The 21,810-nt window shown below is 41.4% G+C and overlaps 2 protein-coding genes across 4 annotated transcripts; both read left to right on the top strand.

Moving 5' to 3' along the window:
* LOC146623588 (membrane-spanning 4-domains subfamily A member 4A) lies at nucleotides 1–5,524 on the top strand. Of its 2 annotated transcripts, none has more exons than XM_085366015.1 (7): nucleotides 1–70; nucleotides 1,094–1,336; nucleotides 1,829–1,930; nucleotides 2,021–2,077; nucleotides 2,404–2,589; nucleotides 2,721–2,843; nucleotides 4,770–5,524. In XM_085366015.1, the coding sequence occupies exons 2-7, from the start codon at nucleotides 1,133–1,135 to the stop codon at nucleotides 4,815–4,817; spliced, it is 720 nt and encodes a 239-aa protein (XP_085222141.1). In that variant the 5' UTR covers nucleotides 1–70; nucleotides 1,094–1,132; the 3' UTR covers nucleotides 4,818–5,524. The 2 variants fall into 2 exon arrangements, with proteins under 2 accessions (XP_085222141.1, XP_085222142.1); XM_085366016.1 differs by having other exon boundaries at nucleotides 57–103.
* An 810-nt stretch (nucleotides 5,525–6,334) lies between these two features.
* nudt17 (nudix (nucleoside diphosphate linked moiety X)-type motif 17) lies at nucleotides 6,335–11,470 on the top strand. Of its 2 annotated transcripts, none has more exons than XM_085366019.1 (9): nucleotides 6,335–6,397; nucleotides 8,664–8,799; nucleotides 8,884–9,000; nucleotides 9,119–9,302; nucleotides 9,452–9,477; nucleotides 9,605–9,697; nucleotides 9,809–9,907; nucleotides 10,186–10,319; nucleotides 10,688–11,470. In XM_085366019.1, the coding sequence occupies exons 2-9, from the start codon at nucleotides 8,725–8,727 to the stop codon at nucleotides 10,851–10,853; spliced, it is 894 nt and encodes a 297-aa protein (XP_085222145.1). In that variant the 5' UTR covers nucleotides 6,335–6,397; nucleotides 8,664–8,724; the 3' UTR covers nucleotides 10,854–11,470. The 2 variants fall into 2 exon arrangements, with proteins under 2 accessions (XP_085222145.1, XP_085222143.1); XM_085366017.1 differs by having other exon boundaries at nucleotides 6,340–6,397; nucleotides 8,687–8,799.
* Nucleotides 11,471–21,810: the final 10,340 nt, after the last annotated feature.

The raw sequence follows: 21,810 nt of genomic DNA on the forward strand, positions 1-21,810 counted from the left end.
TGATCCTGAACAGAAGCAACAGCAGCTGTTGTTCAGGTCAGAGAACTTCCGCGTGTCCACCTGATTGCAGGTAATGCTCAGGAGTAATCCTCAGCGTGGTCAGGTAATCCGTGCGTGTTTGCAGATGTTTCAGAGAGCAGCTCAGCCTCGAGATGATTGTTAGTCGATGTTTTTGATCTAATGCGCAGATATATTTCCGGTTAGTTTATCGAGATTTGTTCGCGCGATTCTTATCTTAAAAATAAATAAATAAATAAAACAAAGAAAAACGTTGAAAAGCTCTCGTGTAGAGATAACTGCGATTTCAAAAGTCTGATATTTAGCGTCGAACTAAAAAACAAACAGCCGTTTTATTTTCCGGTAACCGCACTTCCTTATCACGCAGTGAGAAACTCCGAACCAGAATCCGCGTTAAATTCGGGGACTTTTGTTTAACAAAAGATTTTATAGCAACGTTTGAAAGTTTCATGAGTGACCAGTGGATACATGTTATCATCTTAAAATGTCAAACAAAGAGGAAGAAGCGCGCTGAACAGCAGCCATAAGCTCATATTTCATTTGATTATTAGTTTGCTATCATTCCCGTGTTGACTGTAATACTGGTGATAATGTAAGACGCGCGTCCTTACACGTGTTGTCTTTGCTCTTCAGCTCCTCAGTCGCCCTTCAGCTGCTTCAGCTGAATCATTACAGCGAGACTTCCAGTCAATCAATTAAAACAGGTTATTAATGATTTCAAAGTCTTTCGGGTTTTCGTAAATACCTCTTTTCACCGACATGAACTTTAAAGCAGGAAGTTAACTTTCTCTGTGTTTGTTATCGATATTTGATACCAGCATCATAAACCTGAAAACTGTGTTTTTGGTGGCCCCCATTTGGCCACCCCTGAATGTGGAGCTCTTTTAGATTCTTAAAATGTCATAAAGGCAAAATTCAGAGAATTATTGCTAAACCAGAATCATTTTCTCCTGTAAGTCTGTCTGAAGAACATCTGGAAGCTAAAGTCGATCAGCTGCTGCAAATTCCCTTCTCCTCCCTAATACTCAAACATTGTTGGCCCCTCCCTCATTGTTTGCACTTGTGGTTTTTCCAGAATTTTCCCTCTGAGCTTCTGTGACCTCTGACCTTTATCATGGCATCCACATCTATCACCACCATCGGGGGAGTGATGGTCGTGACTCAGGTCATTCCCAAGGATGACGGCTCCATCCAGCTCCAGAATGCCAGCAGCTCCACTGCACCGGCCCCTCCCCCTGTGAAAAAGACCACACCCATCCCAGTCAAGATGGACGACATAACCGTCGCCTTCATGCGGGGACAGCCGCACGCTCTCGGGGTGAGCGTCTGGACTCTGACCATCATATTCATCGCAACAAAGCACAGACACAAACACGTTTTCACAGTCAGAGCGACTTACACGTCATGATGATGTCATCACCTCTGACCAACCAGAATAAACTTTCCTGACAGTTTTTAGCTGTTCTTCAGTTTCAGAGTAATAGGAGGCTCACTAAGTCATGTGATCAGAATGGCTTATGGTAAATCTACGTAATTCAGTTAAATAAAGCTTTGGCTTTATTTAACTTTAAATCGTTAAAGGTAGGTTGAGCTAAAGGAAGACGCACATGGATCAGATTTTATTGTAATAATAAAGGTTTAATGAAGCTGCCAGAAGGCGTCTGTGACCTGTGACACCACAGGCTGCTCTCAGCCTGCACACAGGTCATCTTTGATGCTGTTTTTCAGTTTGGTGGTGTTTTAACAAGAACTTTAAAATCTGCATTATTTTTCATCTTTGCTCATGTTGCGTCTCCGTCTGTGTCCTCAGGTCGTTCAGATCATGATCGGGCTGCTGTGCATCCTGTTCAGTCTGACCGCCATCTCCTCGTGGGGCATGATCGCCTACTCTCCATTCGCCCTCGGCGCCGCTGTACGTACACACAAACATGATTAATAATCTTCAGGTAAAGCCTCACAGGGGTCATGTGTCGTCTAACCACGCCTCTCTGCTGTCGTGCAGTTTGTCGTCTCCGGCTCGGTGGCCGTGGCGGCAGGGAGACGCACTTCCATCTCACTGGTGAGTTTTAGAGAAACCAGAAAGAGGATGTGTGAGTGACAGGTCAGCAAACTCAGACCTGCTGATTACAGCTGAATGACAAACTAATGAAATACCAAAGCTGCAGCTCCTCCTTCTTGGACCGTCTGTTAGTGCCGTGACCTCACAGCAGCCATATTGTTGGTCAGATGATGTCATTAAAAATGGTCCATTTCAGGGACGGTTAGCTGCAGCGGTGTGATTCCTCTGGAGCTTCGGTTAAAGTCACAGACTGTGTATCAAAGATGGATGAAGCCATTGTAGTTCGTTAGCCGCTGTTAGTTTAGCCATATCTGGTGTTTGTGCAGGTTTGGGGGTCCCTGGTGTCCAACGTGATAAGCGTCCTGATTGGCCTGGCCGGTGTGGCCTACACCTGTTGGCTGCTGGCCGAATGCCCCCCCTCCGATCGCTTCTGTGACCGACAGAGCTTCATCGAGTTCAAGGACGTAGAAGGCCTGAGGAGGAAATGCAGCCAAAATGTTTATATGCTGAATGTAAGTTTATCTCTGTCTGGTCTTCAAGGCCGGACTCTCGGTGCACCTCAGATCTGGTCCCGGGGTCTTCCCTGAGCACAGGAGCAGGTTGTTCTTTGTGTGTATTTCCTGTTTCATATTTCCTGTTTCAGGTGGTTCTTTACGGGCTGCTCGGCCTCTTCCTGGTTCTCCTCGTCCTGCAGACCTGCGTCACCATCGTCGTCTGTGTTTTCTCTGGCAAAGCCATCAGGCTCCGCACACCTTCTTCTCTCAGCGTAAGACTCCTCCTACCAATAATATTAACTCCGCCTCTCAAGAAATGCTGATGTGTTCAGTCGCAAGAGAGAAAAAAAGAAAATTAGCAAAATAATGATAAGACCTGCTGAAATACATTTTTAATATCAGCGTTTCTTGCATAAAAAGATTTGATGAATCCGAAAAATATTTTCAGTCTTTGTAAACTGGGATTATTATTATTTCCTCCTGCTTTAAATATATTTTTTCTTATCCTGTCTTCCTTCTCTCACCCCAACCAATCACAGCAGATGGCCCCGCCCCTCCCTGAGCCTGGTTCTGCTGGAGGTTTCTTCCTGTTAAAAGGGAGTTTTTCCTTCCCACTGTCGCCAAAGTGCTGCTCATAGGGGGTCACATGATTGTTGGGTTTTTCTCTGTATCTATGAAGCGCCTTGAGGCGACTTTTGTTGTGATTTGGCGCTATATAAATAAAATTGAATTGAATTATCAGATAGCCAGAGATAAAACTGAAGTGCAGAGCGCTTTCACCACCCAGAAAACTTTATACAGATTACTGACACGCTGACGTGCTGGACTGTCAGGAAATGATTTATACATAGAATAAGTTTTACTTTGGTCCTTTCAGCTCCCGTCTCAAACAGACCCGACTTTTATGTCGTGTGTCCGAGCCTGAAGGCATCGCCGCAGGTTCATTTCCTAAAATGAAATTCAAGTTGAAAGATTGCTATTTTGGCGCAGTAGAAGAAATCGCGTGCACATCACAGACGCTGACGTGCAACGCGAAATTCAGCAAGTGATTAAAAAATATCAAGGGCATCAACATTGATCTCATAGTGCACAAGAAGACTGAAGGGCCGATGTTAGTGGTGCAACGGATCACGGTTGATTTAAGCAGCCCTTTGCTGCCCAATCCGACCGGGTTAAAGCTGTTACAAAAGCTGTTGGGGTGTTTAGCTGAAGACGGAGGCCGTATTCTGTTGTGCAAAACAAGGGGTTTAAATTAGTCTACGCGTTAGTTAATGCATTGACGCCGTGCAGCCCCATGCACGGGCGATCCGCGGTAACTAGTTAACGGAGATTTGCCGCATTAATGCAGTTATGGCATTAACGTCATTTTAACGAGATTTACGCTGACAGCACTAGTTTAAACTATGATGAGCGTGCTTGAGCCACGCTATGATATCCCGTCGCACGTCCGCTTCAGTGAGAAGATCCTTCCAAGCATGCATGAGCAGGAAAAGTTTAAAGTTATGGCTGAGCTGTCCCAGGCATCTTCTGTTGCCCTAACTACAAATGGGTGGAGCTCCAGGGCAACGGAAAGCTACGTGACCGCTCATTATATCAGAGCGGAGTGGTAGATACAAAGCCCTGCACTGCCCTATACTGCATCTTAATTTGTGCGGAATGAGTCTTGAGTTGAATGTTTTTTAATAGGCAAAAAATACTTAAATAAGTAAATGGCGAGTTAAATTTTTGGCTTCTTTTTTTTTCTTCTGCTGATCCGAAAATTGATCCGATCCGTGACGAAGAAAAAACGCGATCTGATCCGAACCGTGAGACTTGTGATCCGTTGCACCACTAGCCGACAAATTGAAATGTTTCGGTTTGATGTCTGATCACCAAAAATGTGTAACTACGCCTCCTGCAGACGGAGGAATGGAAACGTCCATTATTCACACCTAAAGGATTCAAAACCTGAAATATTCAGCTTATTAACTCATTGAATCCCTTTAACTGAAAATGATCTGTGATTGGTTAATGAGGCTTTTGCAGGTTTAAGAGAGAAATAAAATCATGAAAACATAAAATATCAAAAATTATAGTCAAACATTTACAAGGGAAAAAAAACTTTATTCTCAGGTATGAAGCATTTTAAATGTTTGTTTTTGAGAAGAGAACATTTCCAGAACAGCCGATGTTGATGTCGTCTGACCTTTGACCCGCAGGCGGAGTCTGATGATCGCAGAGGTCTGCTGCCGCCCTACTCGCCCTGAGAGGAGGAATCATCTGAGAGCACTTCAGATGCTGCAGGAGTCTGACTCCGTCTGTCTTTTCTTGCTTTTTTTTACTGAGGTGTCACTGGCAACTGTTGCACAGCATTCTGGGTAATTTAGGGGGAAATCTGCCATGTTAGTGTAATCAAACCGTAATCATCATTATTACTGACAGTCATTTCAAATCACACTCTTGTATTGTAACGTTAACACTACAATAAATTGTTTTTATGCAATTATAATGCAACAGAGCTGCATTATAATTGCACTTTTTAAAGGGAGGCTGGAAACCCAGTCAAAGTCATGTTTGAATGTGAGGCAGCTGAGCCTCCACAGCCTCCCAGTCTCTGATTTCTCTGCATCATCTAAGAATTAAACACCTGTCACTTACAGTATTTGCACTGAATACATTTTCTGTCTTTCAAACTGCAAAAAACCTTCAGAATGTCAGTAACAGGATTAATTGTCTCCAGCTGTTTTAGAGCCAAATAACAAGAAGAGAAATGGACTGATTCTTATAAAGTGTTCTACTCTGCCGGAGTACTCAAAGCGCTCTATACAACATGCCACATTCACCCAGTCACACCCATCCTCACAAGCACTGACTCTAAACTGAGTGCTATCTAACAACATTCACACACACAGTCAAACTTCAATGGATGCATCAGAGAGCAACTTGGGATTAGTATCTTGCCCAAGGATACCTGGAGGAGCCAGGTATCGAACCTCAACCTTCCGATCAGTAGGTGACCAGCTCTACCTCCTGAGTTAAAGCCACCCCGAAAAAAATGCTCTCAATAAAAAAGTTTCCCCGATATACCTTTTCCATTTTCTGACAAAAGTTTCAATGACAGGATTTCATAAACAACGAAGGTATACTCACAGTGTGTTAAAAGCCAGGGCATAAAAATGTGTCTTTAGTGGTGATTTAAAGTGATCACGTGTTTGTGCCGATCTAATATTTCAGGGGAGACTATTCCAAAGTCTGGGACGTGCCACAAAAGGCTCCATCGCATTTGAGATTAGTCCGTGGGATGGACAGCATTAATTTTGAGCTACACCTCAGGGTTTTTCCTGGAACAGAAACAGAAAGGAGCTCAGACAGGTAGGAAGGGGCTCGGGCGTTAAAAACAAAAAGTCAAAGTGTAAATTGGATCCTGTAGGAGACGAGAAGCCAGTGCAGAGAAGCTAAAACTGGGGTTATACGTAGGGCTGGGTATCATCACTGATTTCTAGAATCGATTCGATCCGATTATCAAAACCCACCCCTAGTTATATGCTCTCTGTTTGGTACCAGTTAGCAGGCGAGCAGCTGCTAACTATTATAATTTATTTAATCTGGCGCACACAACATTTTACTTCAATTACAAAAAAATCCCCAAAACATTAAGTTTCTGTATAATACCATGATGGGGGAAATTAATGGTTCAGGATTTTTCCATAAACAATAAAAAATACGAAGATTGAATCAGTTCGACCAAAACGAAGAAGGAAGGCTTTTATTTTGAAGTATGGAAGCGGAAGTTGGATCCGACTGAAACGACCTGCAGGAGTTAGCGAGCGCCTTCTTCTCTTTTTCAGTAGGTTTCTGCTTCTTCTGCTGTGTTTCTGAGCGAGCCTGTGTATCGGGGTTAACCCGTAATCCCTTCACTAACACATGTGCAGGTTAATGTGTAGGAAGTTGTTTTTTCCAGAGCGTTTTACTTCCGCTAAACGAGGGTGTTAGCTAAAGTTAGTTAGCTTTGTGCACAGTTAACGTTTGAGCCCAAAGTCCCAGCTGTTGACAGCTGTTCTGCTAACAGGCGGTCTGTATTTGTCTGGTTTAAACAGCTGGACTCGGCACTAAAGTTATGAAAATGAGCTGCTTAATGAACACTTGGTTGTTTGAATGAATATAATCAATAATATAATGTGTTTTCTTCTGAAATGGCTCATGTCTGCTTTTTCCCAGCGCTATGTTTTTATTCGCAAAGTACTTTTATACGTCCTTTAATAACGAACGTAAAACTGACTGAAGTTAAACATGTCTCATTCAAGAGAGACCAGGCCAAGAGGGCCGCACAAATGACAACAAATATAACATTAACCGTTTCAATAAAGGTGATTGAGTGGCTAAAAAAGACCGGATCTACAGTAAATCAGAATCACGAAGACACCTACAAAACAAGTAATATCTTTATTTTATATAAAACGCTCTCAGAAGTTATCAATATCAGATATTTAAAATACACTAAAAACACACAGAACCATCACAAATCCCTTCTTAGCACAACACCGCGATCTCGCTGCCCTTTTAAATATTTCTCTTTCTCCCTTTTCACACTTGTGCTGAGTGTGAGTCATTCCAGCATTTCTAGGCCCTGACATAGAGAAGCAATGTTGCTGTGCTGTGTGATAGTTTGGAAACATGACACTGATCCAACACCTCGAGGTCCTGCAGAAGCTTCCTGCAGGATCACCGAGGCTCTCAGGATCTGTAGATCTTCACAGTCTGATGCTTTCGTGTTTTGATGATTTACTTTTGCCACTACATTAAAAAAGTAAAAGGAGTCCTGAATATGTTCTGACCAGCCACGTCTCCCACATAGTGATATGATCCTTCCAGTTTAATTAAAATGCACTTTCTCCGGTGAAAGATCAGCAGATCAAATATCCTGGGGATCGGTGCAGTTAGTTATTGATGCGTCCATCAGGATGTGGATGCTTAACTGAGTCACAGAAACAATAATGAACCAAAAACAGTTTTAGCGGAGCTGTAATGTGTTTTTGTGTGGATACATTCTGCACTGATGATATTATGAGAGATCAAAAATGCTGAAAACTTAATGAATTTAAAAAACTCTAAATTTCGTCCCATTTTATGCACTTCGTATTCTAGTATTTGGAGTATAGAGGTGAAATTGAGCAAAGATCAGCTGATTGTGAGGCGTCAGGTGGGACAAACATGTTAATGTTTTTGGATTTATTACATGTTTACGGTCATTTTAGCTTAAACTCTGTGTGTTATGTATTAAAATCAGTGATGGGATTAACGGCGTTACAAGTAACGGAGTTACTTTTTCAGTAACGAGTAATCTAACTAATTACTATTCCTATCGTTACAATGCCGTTACAGTTACTAACAAGAAAACGCGGTCCGTGACTATTTTTCAACCAACAGACGGTTGAAGCTGTGTTCAGTTTACAGCAGCTTATATCAGCTGCAGGAAGTAGCTGTAAGTAATCTGGACGCTGCAGCTTTAGGCAGCTGCGCTCCCGTGGACGGTGATCACGAGCAAAGAGGGGAAGTTTTAGGAGTGACGTGTTGTCTTGTGTAGTTAGTGTTGTGGATAGTTCTGTGTTGTGTGTCAGAACAATGAGGCGGCTGCTGTCTCCAGGTAGAAACAGGAGTGACACACCTGCTGTCAGACCTGCAGGCATCAGGCTGTGATGTTTGCAAAACTTGTGCATATAATTTTAAAACTGTCAGTTTATGTTTGCATTTGAAGTTGTGAAATATGATTCATTAAACATGTTTGTGGTTGTTACAGTAAAAATATCACTTTTTCTACTCGGGTTTTATGTTTTTTGTCTGATTTGAGATCAGTTGTGTTACAGTTTGTCAAAATGAAAACATGACTGTAGATTCAGACACGTGAGGCTGTGCTGATGAGACCAAACAAGGCAAAGGAAACAGCTTTTAAAGGTGAAATGTGGAGGAACGCAATAGTTACTTTTCAAGTAACTAATTAACTCAGTTACTAACTCAGTTACTTTTTTGAAGAAGTAACTAGTAACTATAATTAATTACTTTTTCAAAGTAACTTGCCCAACACTGATTAAAAGGGAGTGGACTGTCCTTTCAAGGCGTGTTGTGGTCACGTGTTCAGCTCCCGCAGACGGACGTGGTCGGGGTCGAGGGGTCGCCATGGATAAAGTGAGGAGGATCCTGGTGTGTGTGTGCAAAGAGCGAGCGGCTCCACGGCAAGCTCAGTTTGTTCAGGTTGGTGCAGATGTCGTCTCACACCATCTTTAGAGCAACAGAGGGGGCGCTGTTCTCATCTTTCTTCTTCTTGATGTGTGTCAGAGTGTAACGGGTCACTTCACTGACAGCGGCGAGGATGAGGTGGAGGTGAGCTGCACGCTGGAGAAAAATCAGTTCATTCTTTACAAAGGAGACAGAGGACGAGGGGTCCCGCTGAAGGTCAGACACGCTGAGCATTCGCTCCTCTGCATCCGCACTCAGTTCAATTTAATTCGGTTGTATTTATACGGCAAGTTTCACAACAACAGCTCAGGGTTTCCTGCTGTTTCTCTCTCAGAGGCCTGCTTTCTGTCCCATCAAACACCTGTCAGCCACGGACGCAGCTGCAATCCCATTGGACATCCAACAGCGTGGAGTGGATGTGGGTGTGGCTATCCTCCTGCAGACAGCCAATCAGAGAGTGTTGCTGACACGGCGGGCAAAGGAGCTTCGCATATTTCCCAACGTCTGGGTTCCTCCAGGTTCAGCACACACAGATCTGTGTTTGCACACATTATTAAACACACACACACACACACACACACACACACACACACACACACACACACACACTCGTTGTTACGGGTTTTCTTGTTTTGTAACGCTCTTCATGTATTGTGTTGATATTTAGGAGGTCACGTGGAGCTAGATGAGACGGTACATGTTTCCTTTGCTTCCCAGCATCATTTTACGTGTCGTTTAGTCAGTGTGACGACTTCTACAACAAGGCAAACGAGGTTAACACAAAGTAACTGTGTGAACTTTATTCCTGTAACGTGTGAAGCTGCTGGGTGCAGGTCTGAGAGAGCTGCACGAGGAAACTGGACTCAAACTGGAGCCGGAGCAGGTGTCTCCAACAGTGCTGGGCCTGTGGGAGGTGAGACGGTGACCCGAGTGTCTTTTAATCACTGCCTGCTGCTCTTATTTACGTCGTACGCTGTGAGGTTATATATGTCACAGCCCTCTGTGTGTTCTGTCTGACCATCAGTCGGTGTTTCCTCCCATGCTGTCCAGAGGACTTCCTCAGAGACACCACGTAGTCGTCTACATGCTGCTGCACTCGTCTCTCACTCACCTGCAGTTACAGGTAACAGCTACGGGGGCTCGGGCTGCCTCCCCTCTCATGGTGGATGTGATTTTGGATCATTTTGGCACCTAATGAATGATTTGACATGATCTTTTGTCTACGTGATGTTGGATGATGATAAAATGGACCCAGCAGGCACAACTCGGCTGTTACTTTAATGTTTTTGTGACGTTGCCCCTCTGTCTTTAGCATTTGTCTCGTTGTGAATGATCCCCTCTGCTGTTATTTTAAAGTGAGCCGGCCTCTTGTGTGATTCCTCTCGTTGTCTGCACCCGCAGCCCTCTCTCAGGCCTTCGCCTGCTGAGGTCAGCGCGTGTCTGTGGGCGGACAGCCGGCTGGTCAGAGCCATCGTGTCTGCTGTGGACGGAGACGATGCCAGCGTTCAGCTGGACGACCTGCCGAGCAGCATCAGGTATCACGGGTTTAGATGCAGAGCTGGACGCCACGAAGCTTCCAGCTCACAGAGTTTGTGCTGATGTCAATACCTGAGATGTGCTTGTGAGTCCATTAGAGCTCAGCTGCTTGTGTTATGAAGCACAGCTTGTTTTGTAGTTGTTTTCTACAGGAACAGAGAGGATGCTGTGCATCCTGTAAATTGTGTTCTTGCCTGTTATGTATGTGAGGCTTTGTGTGGCGTCCTGGCCTGACAGCTCAGAGACAAAAAACGCATGCTGCCCTCACAAAACCTGCAGACACTGACATCAATGCAGCACAAACTGCGAGCTGGATGTGTCACGGCACGGGCATGTGCTTCTTCTCTGAGCCCTTCTGTGTCTCCAGCGTGTCGCAGGTCTCTGCAGACGGAGCTCTGACCGAGTCTTCGATGCCTCTGGCGGTCTTCACCAGTCGCGCTCCAGCCAGCGGTCCCGACGTGGAGCGGGTCAGCACCGGGACCAAGTTCGCCCTGGAGCTGTGGCTGAGGAGCCTCGATGTCCCTGACCTGTGACCCCGACCCCCTGTAAAAGCCCACCCTGCAGACATCAAGAAGGACGCACAGGGATGAGAAAAATGGTGCCGCTGTGGATCCCACTGCTGTTCTTCACTGAAACACTGCAAGTCATGTGTGTTTTACTTCAGGCCAGCAGGGGGCGGTGCAGGCCAGTGCACAGGTGGCTGTTTAACACAGGAGAGGAGGGGGTCACACAGGTGGCTGTTTAATCAGCTCATCTTTCAGTCTCATGTAAAAACAGTAAAACATATTAATGTACAAACTTTTATCAGGTGTCACTCTGAAGGTGCTCGTGTTCGCAGCGTCACATTTCTGTATAAATAATATAATAAAGCCGTATTTTTGGTTGTGGCGTCTCCTCAGAGACGTCCGAGAAGACGAGTTTTCCAAAATCCTGTTTCGGAGTACGACGTCCTGGACTTATTATCTGGAACGATCATGTCATTCAAATGAAAATCTGTTTCCTTTTCACATAAATTCGATTTTTAGTATTTAAATAGAAGTTTGCACTGCACAGCATACCTCATCACAGGCAGAGGAAGCTCGTGGACTGTGGAAACTTAAAAACTGGATGTTTGCTTAGTTTGTTTTTTGACACTGCAATAAATATTCTGTCCTGAACTCTTCTGGTTATATTTATTTCTTGTTTTAATATTTAGCTTTTCAGAGCCGGCCTCTCTGCTCTTTCACTCACTGTCAGTCCTCGTGCCTGAGCAGTTACAGACCAGTGTTTTGTCTTTGTTGAACCATGCTGACCTCATTCAAGGATAAAACAGGAGCCAATGCATGGAAACCAGTGTTGTGACAACTAAGCAAAGAACAGAGTCGGAGAATATCTGATCTGAAATTATTGACACGTAAAATTCTATATTTCCATTCAGGTTGAACGTAGACGTTTTAACTGAACGATTTACATTTATATACTATTTTAATTTGTGACTATATCAGTAAAGTTTGGGGGAAATCGAAGAGTTAAAACTGCGTCCCTCCAACCATCTTCTGCAGTTAATTTCTGTTTCTAAGGCAGACGTGCAGAGTTTCAGCTCTTTTTCATGAATCATATCTTCTTCCTGTCGCACAGGATGGAAACCTGACAGCCTCTCTGTTTGGCTTTCTGTTGTTTCCATCAGCTTCAAAGCAAAACAAGCAGGTAGACAATATGAAGGAGGAACCCGAATAAGACTGAGGGAGTACAACAGACTAAAGAGACTGCAGAGAGAATGAGGCCCAGGTGAACACGATCAAGACAGTGACAAGAGCTGACTTCCTGTTTCAAAAAGAAGCCCCACCTGCTCTCCAAACCTTCTGTTTGTGAGGGGCAGCCAATCAGAAGGAAGTTGGTTTATAAGGAGACCTCAAGTTCACATGGAAGGTGAACTGAGATCAACTCAAGTCCTGCTGTTGGATGATAATTTTTTTTTTTTAAACTGAATCTTGCATATTTATTCTAGTAGAGCCCAAGACGTTAAGTAAAGAGGTGAGAATCAAGTAAAGCTGCTTTAAAATTCTTTTATGAATCTTGAGAATAAGTGACTTCCTGTGTGCGCTGTGAACACGCGGCGCTGTACAGGTGTACTAAGCACGATGTTTGTGACCTGGCTCAGTTTCAGACAACCAGCTGTGGTTGCGGTGGTTGGCCACACCTTTAACCAACGAAACCAGGAATGACATCAGTTTGGATCAGAAGTGTTATCACTTCCCTCCCAGGGTGGAGCCTTTCCATCCACAGTGCCTGAGGTGCACCACCCTCCCACTCTGTGTTTCACTACTTTCATATGTTTTGCAGGAGACGCCGCTGTCACACATGACTCTGTGACTCCGCAGCCCTGTCTAACCTGGACCGGTCTCACTGGGATTCAATAGTCCTGACCTACATTTTGTTTTTAAAAAAGCTCCAGAGTAAAATTTCACACTGCTGCCAAGAAAGAGCTGCGCCTGAGCCAGATTTGGGGACACCCACGTGTGATTTCAAGCCGGGCTACAGACCAACTTATGTTTATATCTTTTCCTTAAAGTGTCCCAGTGCGCGGTACAGGTGCATCGCTTATTCATGCAGTAATAAGAGCAACCACCGGCCTCTGTGTGGTGTTGTAATGGAGACAATGGCATGACAGCACGATCTCAAACAAATGGCAACCTGTGATACTCCCAGCTCCTGTCCCACAGGAGAACAGCAGGGATGGTGGGTGTGGAAAGTCATGGAGAAAGTTCAATTCTGATCAGACACAGAAGCAGAGCCGAGAGGAGGCCGGAGAGCGTAAGACCGCACACAGCGTCGCTCAGCATGTGTCGAATCTCATTAGTCTGCTTAAATAATGACCTTGAATCCAACAGGGAAGTCTGAAAAACTGTTACAAAGCCCAGCTTCATAGGAGGAATAAACCCGAAGTGTTCCAGGTTCATTCCATGTAAAATCAATCAAACTTGGGTAAACTTTGAGGAGACATCGTGTGGCCTCGGTGGCTGCTTAATCAAGTTGTGTCATATTTGATGGCTCCTGGTCATAAATCCCTCGATTTTCCTCTTTTAACAAAGCTCACAGCTGTGCAACAGCAACATTGATGGTCACGTGTTCAATAAGAGTTTGTCTGAGGATGAACTGATTTCTGAGCAGCACTGAACACACCATAAGAAAGTTTGGTTATAAGTCAGAAGCTGAACCAGTCTAGACCTGGATGAGCCGTCACTGTGAAACTGTTCAAAGTGTGAAGGTGACATTTTTCATGGCTTCAGTAAATATACTAAAGTTACTGTAGAAAAAACATCAGCTGATTCTGGCGGTCAGGTGACAGGACAACACGACAGGATGTTCCTGGCAGAATATTTTGTATTTTACAAGAAGTTATTTTTAGCACTTAAATCCACCGAAATCATTTCGATTCATAGTTTTTTATTGTTTTCCATTTTGAATAAAGCATCATTGTTCCATACGCCAGAGAGCATCAAGTTCAACAGTGCGAGGCGTTCAGGTGCATCACTGCAGAATCGGAAATCATTGAAGTGATAAAGAAGAAAAATAAAACAGGAAATGCTGATGAGAACAATCATATGTGGCTGTATGTGTGTTCATGCTCCCTCCTACATGCGTGGCACATAAAAGCTCCTAAAAATCTGCAGAAACACAAAGATGATGGATTTTTAACCCTTAGGCGTTCCTCGTCAAAAAAGTTACCCTTTTGGGTAACTTTGGATTTTTGATTTTCAATATATCAGTCATTTTAAAGACTAGTTGCATGAAACTGACTTATGATGTGCATTTTAGGATTATTTTTAAAATTCATTGATCCCCTCTATGGTGTGGTGTATAGTAAAGGAGATTCACATAAGTGTTACCTTTCGCATCCCTCGTACCCTTTTGGGTCCCATTGACTCCCTTTATAATCACATATGTTCGATATACTGTAATCCTGACATGTGATAATTTTTTTCTCGTGAATACCTAATGGATCTAAGCCTCAGGCTTCAAAATAAAGGAAAAATAGGTTTTGGATCCAATGAGCACAATATTAGGTACAGCACCACCATAGACATTTTCAGTGTTTTTGAATGCAGGACATGGTTATCTTATTATGCAAAATACATGACAATAAAACAGCTGACCACCATAAAATAGTCTCGATGTAGTGGAACTGATATAAGAGAGTGGTGTGAATGTGATTGAGAATATATTTATATTTTATATATATATTTATAATATATATACCCCCCCCCCCCCCCCCCCCCCAAAAAAATAAAAAAATAAACAGGGGTCTTTATGACAATAAAGCTATAAAAACATAAAAAATATTTACAAAATTATGAAAAACTTTATATCTGTGGTTAGGTCTGAAGTTGTTTAAAAGATCTGATGTGAAAAAAAATGAAAAAACAATTCATAAAATTCATTGCTATATCACCTTTTGGATGGGGACCATTTTGGGTCCCGAGGGATACCAATGGATGTATAATGCAAAAACTCTTATTGCTCCAAAAATAATAATGCAGCCAAATCAATTCTGTTATGAATTCTTTACCCATCCAAGGCTCTAATAACCTCATGCCAAGTAGTTCCATTTGCAACTCATTTTTTGAAGATATTGCATATTATGGTTTTTTACCCCCCAAAGAAAATAAACAGAGGTCTTTATGACAATAAAGCCATAAAAACATAAAAAATATTAAGAAAATTATGAAAAACTTTATATCAGTGGATAGGTCTGAAGTTGTTTAAAAGATCTAATGTGAAAAAAACTGGAAAAAAAATTCATAAAATTCATTACTATATCACCTTTTGGATGGGGACCATTTTGGGTCCCGAGGGATACCAATGGATGTATAATGCAAAAACTCTTATTGCTCCAAAAATAATAATGCAGCCAAATCAATTCTGTTATGAATTCTTTACCCATCCAATGCTCTAATAACCTCATGCCAAGTAGTTCCATTTGCAACTCATTTTTTGAAAATATTGCATATTATGGTTTTTTACCCCCCAAAGAAAATAAACAGAGGTCTTTATGACAATAAAGCCATAAAAACATAAAAAATATTTACAAAATTATGAAAAACCTTATATCAGTGGATAGGTCTGAAGTTGTTTAAAAGATCTGATGTGAAAAAAACTGAAAAAAAAATTCATAAAATTCATTGCTATATCACCTTTTGGATGGGGACCTTTTTGGGTCCCGAGGGATACCAATGGATGTATAATGCAAAAACTCTTATTGCTCCAAAAATAATAATGCATCCAAATCAATTCTATTCTGAATTCTTTACCTATCCAAGGCTCTAATAACCTCATGCCAAGTAGTTCCATTTGCAACTCATTTTTTGAAAATATTGCATATTGTGGTTTTTTACCCCCCAAAGAAAATAAACAGAGGTCTTTATGACAATAAAGCCATAAAAACATAAAAAATATTTACAAAATTATGAAAAACTTTATATCAGTGGATAGGTCTGAAGTTGTTTAAAAGATCTGATGTGAAAAAAACTGAAAAAAAAATTCATAAAATTCATTGCTATATCACCTTTTGGATGGGGACCTTTTTGGGTCCCGAGGGATACCAATGGATGTATAATGCAAAAACTCTTATTGCTCCAAAAATAATAATGCATCCAAATCAATTCTATTCTGAATTCTTTACCTATCCAAGGCTCTAATAACCTCATGCCAAGTAGTTCCATTTGCAACTCATTTTTTGAAAATATTGCATATTGTGGTTTTTTACCCCCCAAAGAAAATAAACAGAGGTCTTTATGACAATAAAGCCATAAAAACATAAAAAATATTTACAAAATTATGAAAAACTTTATATCAGTGGATAGGTCTGAAGTTGTTTAAAAGATCTGATGTTAAAAAAACTGGAAAAAAAATTCATAAAATTCATTCCTATATCACCTTTTGGATGGGGACCATTTTGGGTCCCGAGGAACTTAAAAGGGTGTAAATTGTAAAAACTCTTATTGCTCCAAAAATAATAATGGGTCCAAATCAATTCTGTTCTGAATTCTTTACCTATCCAAGGCTCTAATAACCTCATGCCAAGTAGTTCCATTTGCAACTCATTTTTTGAAAATATTGCATATTGTGGTTTTTTACCCCCCAAAAAACAGGGGTTTTTATGACAATAAAGCCATAGAAACCTAAAAAATATTAAAAAAATTATGAAAAACTTTATATCAGTGGATAGGTCTGAAGTTGTTTAAAAGATCTGATGTGAAAAAAACTGGAAAAAAAATTCATAAAATTCATTCCTATATCACCTTTTGGATGGGGACCATTTTGGGTCCCGAGGAACTTAAAAGGGTGTAAATTGTAAAAACTCTTATTGCTCCAAAAATAATAATGCATCCAAATCAATTCTGTTATGAATTTTTTACCTATCCAAGGCTCTAATAACCTCATGCCAAGTAGTTCCATTTGCAACTCATTTTTTGAAAATATTGCATATTATGGTTTTTTACCCCCAAAAAAACAGGGGTTTTTATGACAATAAAGCCATAGAAACCTAAAAAATATTAAAAAAATTATGAAAAACTTTATATCAGTGGATAGGTCTGAAGTTGTTTAAAAGATCTGATGTGAAAAAAACTGGAAAAAAAATTCATAAAATTCATTCCTATATCACCTTTTGGATGGGGACCATTTTGGGTCCCGAGGAACTTAAAAGGGTGTAAATTGTAAAAACTCTTATTGCTCCAAAAATAATAATGCATCCAAATCAATTCTGTTATGAATTTTTTACCTATCCAAGGCTCTAATAACCTCATGCCAAGTAGTTCCATTTGCAACTCATTTTTTGAAAATATTGCATATTATGGTTTTTTACCCCCAAAAAAACAGGGGTTTTTATGACAATAAAGCCATAGAAACCTAAAAAATATTAAAAAAATTATGAAAAACTTTATATCAGTGGATAGGTCTGAAGTTGTTTAAAAGATCTGATGTGAAAAAAACTGGAAAAAAAATTCATAAAATTCATTCCTATATCACCTTTTGGATGGGGACCATTTTGGGTCCCGAGGAACTTAAAAGGGTGTAAATTGTAAAAACTCTTATTGCTCCAAAAATAATAATGCATCCAAATCAATTCTGTTATGAATTTTTTACCTATCCAAGGCTCTAATAACCTCATGCCAAGTAGTTCCATTTGCAACTCATTTTTTGAAAATATTGCATATTATGGTTTTTTACCCCCCAAAAAACAGGGGTTTTTATGACAATAAAGCCATAGAAACCTAAAAAATATTAAAAAAATTATGAAAAACTTTATATCAGTGGATAGGTCTGAAGTTGTTTAAAAGATCTGATGTTAAAAAAACTGGAAAAAAAATTCATAAAATTCATTCCTATATCACCTTTTGGATGGGGACCATTTTGGGTCCCGAGGAACTTAAAAGGGTGTAAATTGTAAAAACTCTTATTGCTCCAAAAATAATAATGCATCCAAATCAATTCTGTTATGAATTTTTTACCTATCCAAGGCTCTAATAACCTCATGCCAAGTAGTTCCCTAGACCCTATGCGACCATCTATCCGATCATGCTATGACAGTGTGAACGGCACAAATCCGATATTTTCAAATCCGATCTGGGTCACTTTCGTATGTGGTCCTGAATCCGATACATATCTGATGTTTCAGAAAGCGACTGCTGTGTGAAAGGTCACGTCGCATTAAATCCGTCTTTTACGTCACTGACACAAGACAGACGCCAATTATCAGCGCCGGAGAAGACACCGCGAACGCTTCCTGGCCGTCCCGTGAAACTGCTGGGAAGACAACGTTGGAGAAATGTGAACATTTTATTTGTACTACATAATCTGCAGATTCTGACAGAAATCTGCAGCTATCCTTTGAAGCAGCGCTCCTCTCAAACAGCAATAAGGATCATTATTAGGTTATTTACATCATTATGTAAATAACAAAATAACTTAAAGCAAAAATTGGGAAACGTGAAGTCCGAAGTCTTTATATTAAGGCCATCAGTCAAACATACTGTTTGTTCTGGGTCTAAACAGAGCGCGTTGTGTGTGACGTCTTCTTTTGCGCATGCGGGCCGCTTTGAGCGTTCACACTAGAGCGCGTTTGCTGTCACATTTTATTTGTAGTGTGAACGAGCAGACAAAAAAATCGGATTTGATCAAAAAATCGGAATTGAGCATCAAGACCTGCAGAGTGAACGTAGCCTTGTAGATATCTGTATATGATTACTCCACATTAACCCAACATCACTACATCTTCTCGTCCACCGAAATCTTTTGTGTTATTTCTTATAATAAGGAACACTAATAGCTTTATTTATAGCTAGCTGTTTTTAACATTTAGATGAAAAGGATTTGTCCTACACACTCGTTCATAGTTTGGTACTTGAAAGGTAAAGGGCGACTTTTGGCTGCTCAATAAACTGAATGTGACTTTTTGAAAAGAGAAAATAATTCGATTGTGTAACAAAGTTCCTGCCCTGACGTCAGCATCCATAGGGAGATAAGATAAGATAAGATAAGATAGAACTTTATTAATCCCTCGGGTGGGTTCCTCTGGGAAATTCGACTTCCAAAAAAAGCACAGCAACGACCAAAGTTACAGTTACAGAACTGTTATATATATATATATATATACACACACACACACACACACACACACACACACACACATATATAAATACAGAGACAAATATAAATAAAATATACAAAGGGGATAAATAGAATAAATAGGAATAAAAAAATAAAAATACAAGTGAATTGCACATTTCAAGTATTGAGTCTATTGCACTGTTGACTATTTACAAAAAGTATTGCACAAGGTATTGTACAGTGAGGTGCAGAGGCACTACAGCTTAGTTGTTCCCCCCTCCTTTGTCCTCCTGTTTCCCCTCCCTCTCCCCTCCAGAGAGGAGTTAAACAGTCTGATGGCGTGTGGGACAAAGGAGTTTTTAAGTCTGTTAGTTCTTGTCTTGGGGAGGTTTGTGGAAAGGCAGACACTCCCGAGCTGTCCGAGCTCGGGCTGTTGTGTTCCTGAGGTGAATAAAAAGTAAAAGTCAACAGAACGGCCGAGCCCTGTCGCGGTCATACGAGCTTCCTTTCAAAGCATTCGCTCAGGTGAGTCAGGCAGATGAATACCTATCAGCCTGTCAGTCATCATGAAACCCGAGCCCTCAAGCGCATTACACATGTGTTATATCTAAGGGCGTTTATAGCACTGATTACAGAGGGCCTGACATGTTTCCTGTTATGAGATGTTAAAGCTGGATTTGGATTTAGAGTCCAGATTTGCCCGAACGACCCACCCAGCAAACATTTCCACCCTGACCAACGTCAGCTGAGGTCGTCTCTCAGCATCGTCTCGGTTTAAAAACAGCTCTGAAATAAAAGTTGTGCTGCTGTCAGGGAACCAATTCTGCCATTGGCAGGACTGTTTGTTCAAATGCTGTTTTATATTTTTTATTGATGGCTGATGTTTATGGCACTTACATATGTCAGAAATATGTTAGTATTTAAAAGTAGAATGGGAGGCAGAGCCTTCAGTTTTCAGGCCCCTCTTCTGTGGAACCAGCTTCCAGTTTGGATTCAGGAGACAGACACTATCTCTACTTTTAAGATTAGGCTTCAAACTTTCCTTTTTGCTAAAGCATATAGTTAGGGCTGGACCAGGTGACCCTGAATCCTCCCTTAGTTATGCTGCAATAGACGCAGGCTGCCGGGGATTCCCATGATGCACTGGGTGTTTCTTCTTCACTCACTATGTGTTCACAGACCTCTCTGCACTGAATCATATCTGTTATTAACCTCTGTCTCTCTTCCACAGCATGTCTTTATCCTGTCTTCCTTCTCTCACCCCAACCAATCACAGCAGATGACCCCGCCCCTCCCTGAGCCTGGTTCTGCCGGAGGTTTCTTCCTGTTAAAAGAGAGTTTTTCCTTCCCACTGTCGCCAAAGTGCTGCTCATAGGGGATCATATGATTGTTGGGTTTTTCTCTGTATGTATTATTGTAGGATCTACCTTACAATATAAAGCTCCTTGAGGCGACAGTTGTTGTGATTTGGCGCTGTGTACATAAAATTGAATTGAACTGAAGGCTTCATCTGTAACGTGGTACCTTCTACATTTAGATGAATATAAGATATTGATGCTGTGGAAACGATGCGTTAAAGTTAAACAAAGACAAATTTGTAACAAGATAAATACACATGATGACAAACAACGATACAATAAACTTTTGCAGATTTGTTTATTCAGATAAAATATAAAAGATTTTAAAAAAGCCCAGAGAAATGGAAACCTAAAACGAGTGAGCGTGTTTCTCTTTGCTGGTAACGGTTGCTGTGATGCTGACTCAGTTCAGAGCCCATCCCAGCCTCTTTATGTTGATATCGGCTTTATCACTCCTGCTAAAGGCTCCCAAGTTCATACATTCCTCCGCAGCTCCGCCCGCTCCACGCCCGCATTCTCTTTCTGTCTTTGTGACCGAGCTGCTTTGTTGGAAAGAATAAACTTAGACTTTGGTTTGAAAAGATGAATCAAACCTGCAACAATGAGGATTTGCTTTCAGGCCACGATTGTCCTGCTGCAAACATAACAAACAAAAAAAGTGGGACATTGGAGCCGCTGCCAAACCAACACACGCAATAAAAGTACAAATAATAGCAAAGTTATTACCAGGAAAGAAAAACAGTGGGAAAAAGAAGCACGAACATTTTTCAAAAACCCTCAATAGTCTTAAAAATAACACGAAGAATTGATTTAGGTGTAAAAAGAAGAGTACCATGGGACACAAGTGGAAACAGCTTCATATCATGTGAACTGTCAGTGTCACTGGCAGCTATAGAAACAGTGAAAACATGGAGCATATATAATTACAGGCACAACAGTGTGTTTGTATAGAAAACCACGTTTTGTATTCTGTAGCTTTTTATATCAATAATTATATAATTAAATGGCTGCTGAGTAGGTGAGACATTAATTCTCCAACAGTAAGGAGGGAAAATACATGTATGAAATGTTTAAAGTGTATTTATGCACTGGAACTGCACCTCAGCAGCCACTTCATTAGGTACACCTGGAAACGTTCCTGGAAACCAGATTTTGGTCCATGTCGATGTGACATCATCGTACAGCTTCCTCCACATCTCAAAGGCGCTCAGTGGGACTGAGATCTGTGACTGTGGACGTCATCTGGGCACCGTGAATTCATCGTCATGTTCAAGAAACCAGTTTGAGACGATCTGAGCTGTGTGACACGAGCAGCCAATCAGAAGATGGTGAATGTGGTCATAAAGGTTTGGACACGGTCAGTGACAAGACTCGGGTCGGCATGGAGTTGAAACGATGCTCGGTCGGTACCAAGGGGCCCAAAGTGTGCCCAGAAAATATCCCCCAGTCCATCACACCACCGGCAGCGTGAACCGTTAATACGGCAGGGCGGATCCATGCGTTCATGCTGTTTACACCCAGTTCTGATCCTACGGACTCG

Source organism: Diplotaxodon limnothrissa, linkage group LG11, assembly GCF_057381915.1.
Source record: "Diplotaxodon limnothrissa isolate DT_005_m linkage group LG11, D_limnothrissa_male_GT1.1, whole genome shotgun sequence".
Lineage (NCBI taxonomy): Eukaryota > Metazoa > Chordata > Actinopteri > Cichliformes > Cichlidae > Diplotaxodon > Diplotaxodon limnothrissa.